We start from the raw sequence: 4,224 nt of genomic DNA, 5'->3' as shown, positions 1-4,224 counted from the left end.
TTATAACTAGCATAGCCAAGATGCACACTAGGGCCTCTCACTGGGAGACTCATGGGTTCGCCTTGCTAAGACACCACAAAGGGGCCACAAAGGTGGAGCTCCAGCTAGGTGGAGTCAATAGGAGCAGGGCTGACAGTAGCTGCTGTGTTCTCCACTGAGAGGTGTTCTTGTGCCGCTGACACCCAGCGGACACACTGGAGCTGCACAGTGGACACAGAGGATCTGCTGTTTTTCTCTCTTCCCTCCCTTGCCAGGCCCACTGTCTGATGGGGAGATGCCAGAGAGCTGGAATGCCTCCTCCAACAGCCTGGAGGTGCGTGCTGCGGGCATCATCGTGCCAGTGGTCTTCTCCCTCATCTTCCTCCTGGGCACAGTGGGGAATGGGCTGGTGCTGGCCGTGCTGCTGCACAATGGCCAGGTGAAGTACAACACCACCAACTTGTTCATCCTCAACCTGGCCATGGCAGACCTCTGCTTCATCATTTGCTGTGTCCCCTTCCAAGCCACCATCTACACACTGGACGGGTGGCTCTTTGGCCCCTTTGCCTGCAAGGCTGTGCACTTCCTCATCTACCTCACCATGTACGCCAGCAGCTTCACCCTGGCAGCCGTCTCTGTTGACAGGTGAGCCTCCCCCACCCGTCCCCACTCACGCTTTGGGTCTCTCGCTTCAGTTCAAGAGACTGGATTGGCATGGCGAGGTAAGTGTAGGAGAAAGGCAGACCCCACCGGTGTCTGTCAGGAGCAGGCACAACCCACCCAGGACAGGGTCACTCACTGTGTCTGGGGTTTGATCCCCTGTAGCCCCTTGTCACTGCTGTCCATTTCTGATCCAGTGGCAGGCTGTTGCACAGGGTCATGCATGTGCTCTTACCCTCAACCACAATCCTAGCAGATCCACCCTGACCTATTCCACAGAGCTCCCTCATCTTCCATCTCCATCCCCTCCCTTGACTCATTCCACAGGTCTCCCTTCTCTGCCAACCCACAGATCTCCCCTCCCAGCTCCCTCCATTCTCCCTTCCCCCCATAAACCTCTCTCATTATCCCTCTCCCCCATTTCCCTTTCCTCTCTCCCTCCCTTCTCTGTTGCTCCTCACCTCCTCCTCCTCCTCTCTCTCAGCACCCAAAACAAGCTCTCCCACAGTCTGCTTACCCAGCCTTTTTTCTTCCTCGTTGGGGAGAGGTTGGTTTGTTCTTCCAGACAGGAGTGAATTGAGGCTGGATTTCTGCTCTCCAAACCCATCAATTCCCCAGGCCCAGTGCAACAGGGTGTCAGTGAGGAAACTAGAATCTCTCCCGTGGCTGGCTTAGGAGGATCAAAGAGTCCATTGGGTGGAGGAGGGATTGGGGGGAAGAATGCTTGAGTGGTGGAAGAAAGAAAGATCAAATTGCCCAGGGGGTTCTGCTTAATCCTCCCTCCCAAGGGGTGGAGGAGGGAAGATGAGAGGCCTCACTGGAGACAGCACCTGGGAGGGGGCTGCATGGAATAGCAGGACAGTGACAGTGAAGTTCCTTTGCTGACTCATTTGTGTTGCTGTTTAAACCCTGCCTCACCCCATCCCTCCTGCAGGTACCTGGCCATTCGCTACCCACTGAAATCCCGGGATCTCCGGACCTCCTGGAATGCAGCGGTTGCCATCATAGTGATCTGGACCCTGTCACTGCTCTTTGCAGGGCCCTACCTCAGCTACTACCAGATTGTCCACTACCACGGGGTGCCCATCTGTGTCCCCATCTGGGAGGACCAACGCCGGAAGATCCTGGACATCCTCACCTTTGTGTTTGGGTACCTCCTGCCCGTGGTTGTCATGAGCTTGGCTTATGCCAGGACCATCAAGTTCCTGTGGACCTCCGTAGACCCCATCGAGAGAATCTCAGAGTCCCGTAAGGCCAAGTGCAAGGTCACCAAGATGATTGTGGCTGTGGCCATAATCTTCTGCCTCTGCTGGCTGCCCCACCTGGTCATCCTATGCTTTTGGTTTGGCTACTTCCCCTTCAACCGAGCCACCTATGCCTGCCGCCTGGCCTCCCACTGCCTGTCGTATGCCAACTCCTGCCTCAACCCCATCGTCTATGCCCTCATCTCCAAGCATTTCCGCAAGAAGTTCAAGCAAGTCTTCACTTGCCTCCTCTTTCAGAACAAGAGCAGGAAGAAGAAGAGAGCTAGCAATAAAGTCCACGTAACCAATGTGGCCAACAATGCTGCAGGTGTGTATGGAGGTAACACCGAGGTCACCCAGATCCAGGAGGAAAATGCCAAGTGCTGCCAGGGCCCGCTGCGGAAAGGCGCTGAAGACACCCATTTCCCTGAGGCATGGACTCATCAGCTACAGGATGCCACTGTCTCTGCTCAGAGAGGACTGCTGGCTGAAGAAAGTTCTGTAACAACTGGCAACCCACTGGCTGTGACCTCACCAGGGAGACCTCAGGGCCTGCTGACAGTCCACTGATAATATAAAGCAAGAGGAGAAATGCATAATCCAGTGAGGGAGTCACCCTTCCACTCCTGAGTATGCGAGCAGATGGAACGATGTAGCCACTGGGAAATTGCACTGCAGTGATGGCTAATCTTAACAGTGTCAGCTGTGGCTTCTTTCTGATTGTTCCACCCCTACCCACGTGCCTGTACCATTCTTGTGGGAGCAGTGGAATCCATCAATGGAAATTCAGAAAGTAGGAGCATGCTAACGTAAAAACGAGAGACATGGAGAACTAGACACAGCATGATCACTGGGGAAAGGACTGGACTCCCACTGCCTATATTGAAAGTATGTGGCGAGGAGAAGGGGAAGGAGTTTTACCACCATGTACGATATGACACCACACAATTAACTGTGTGATCCAGTGTAAGGCACTGCCCACATGTTGGGGTTCAAGGATCTGAACTTCCCTCTTGAGATTAACCAGATTAACTAGCCCCTTGATAAGCCCTGTGTGTGTGTCTATTGCTCACAGTCACCCAGGGGGTTCCCCCTACACATTTAGGCCTACATTTTCAACAGTGCCCACTAATTTTGCATGGCATCTTGGGTACTGTAAAATTGAGACGAGCAAAATTGACGTACCCTGTTTGAAAACATAGGCTGTAGTGTCGGTATCAGAATGCTGGGGGGAGTGGTTGGAAGAATGTGTGTAGCTATGTGTGAAGAGAGTTAGTCATTTTGTTTGGACTAGGGATGGGAATAGGATCTCTGTGTGTGTATGTGAGAGTGGGGCAGTTCAAAACCTCCGTCACTGGAAAAACTGGGGCAATGTCTCTAACGTCCCAAGCAGCGGAATTCTGTTCCCCGCCTGTGTGTCTTCTCCTCTCTAGTAATTCCCAGCAGGTTTAGGCCGTGCTCCAGTGCTAATCCTCCACCCCCAGCTACTCCGCTCTGTATCAGAGGGGGCCTTGTTTGCAATCCTAGCCCCAAACCCCAATTGCAAGGAAGTCAGCAACTCATATTAATAGCTTATTATACTAATTTTACCACTATCACTATTATTAAAATGAGTATATAGCAAGTAAAAAATGGAAAACCTGGTATTATTACATCTCAGTGTCCCCTCCCGCACATGCTGATAGACTCATAGAAGCTCAAGATGGAAAAGCTCTGTTAGTTTATTAAGTCGGTCTCTTCCCTCCACCCTAGCAAAACAGGATTATTCCCTACGGGACACTTCCTAGTGCTTTGTCCACTCTAGCTTTGCATGTCCCAAGCAACGGAGCTTCCACCACTTCTCCTGGGACTCTTCCTAAGACTAATACATCTTTCCATCAGTGTATCCTGATATTTGTCTTTGGTTCCTTTCCAAATTCATCCCATTATTCCTAGCTACACCCCTTTGTTCCACCCTAAATAATCCCTCTCCTTCCTTGGTGTTTACACCATTCAAATAGCTAAGAGTCTATTGTGTTCCGCTCCCCCGGATCGCTGTATAGCTAAGCTATATGTAATTTAATTATTTCAATATCCTCATATAAATCATTCCCTCCAGGCCTTTTCTGACCTGCATCCAATCTGTCAATATCTCACAGGCACTGTGAGTCCCAGAATTCAATGCAATGTTCCAGGTTGGATCTTGCCAGTGCCTGACATGTCAGATGTTTCTTTGGTGTAACTATAACTGTGATCAAACTTGTGGATGACACCACAATAGGAGTAGTCAACACCGGAGGACTTAACCAGGTTGCAAAGTCAGCTGGTGAGACGAGGCTACAGGCATCAAAGGGCGACTTGG

General features: G+C 51.4%; 1 protein-coding gene across 1 annotated transcript; it reads left to right on the top strand.

Annotated features, from left to right (window-relative positions):
• The first annotated feature begins 274 nt into the window (after positions 1-274).
• On the top strand, positions 275-3,207 carry GALR3 (galanin receptor 3). Its single transcript, XM_024200148.2, has 2 exons — positions 275-624; positions 1,574-3,207. The coding sequence occupies exons 1-2, from the start codon at positions 275-277 to the stop codon at positions 2,451-2,453; spliced, it is 1,230 nt and encodes a 409-aa protein (XP_024055916.2). The 3' UTR covers positions 2,454-3,207.
• Positions 3,208-4,224: the final 1,017 nt, after the last annotated feature.

The sequence above is a fragment of the Terrapene carolina genome, unplaced genomic scaffold, assembly GCF_002925995.2.
Source record: "Terrapene carolina triunguis isolate 2854851 unplaced genomic scaffold, T_m_triunguis-2.0 Scaffold247, whole genome shotgun sequence".
NCBI classification, from domain to species: Eukaryota; Metazoa; Chordata; order Testudines; family Emydidae; genus Terrapene; species Terrapene triunguis.
Note: the sequence above shows the minus strand (reverse complement) of the source record. Positions and strands in the feature narration are given on the sequence as shown.

Coding starts and splice junctions, on each gene's coding strand:
- GALR3 (XM_024200148.2), top strand. CDS start 275: ATGCCAGAGAGCTGGAATGCCTCCTCCAACAGCCTGGAGGTGCGTGCT. Junction 625..1,573: donor GCAGCCGTCTCTGTTGACAG/GTGAGCCTCCCC, acceptor TCCCTCCTGCAG/GTACCTGGCCATTCGCTACC.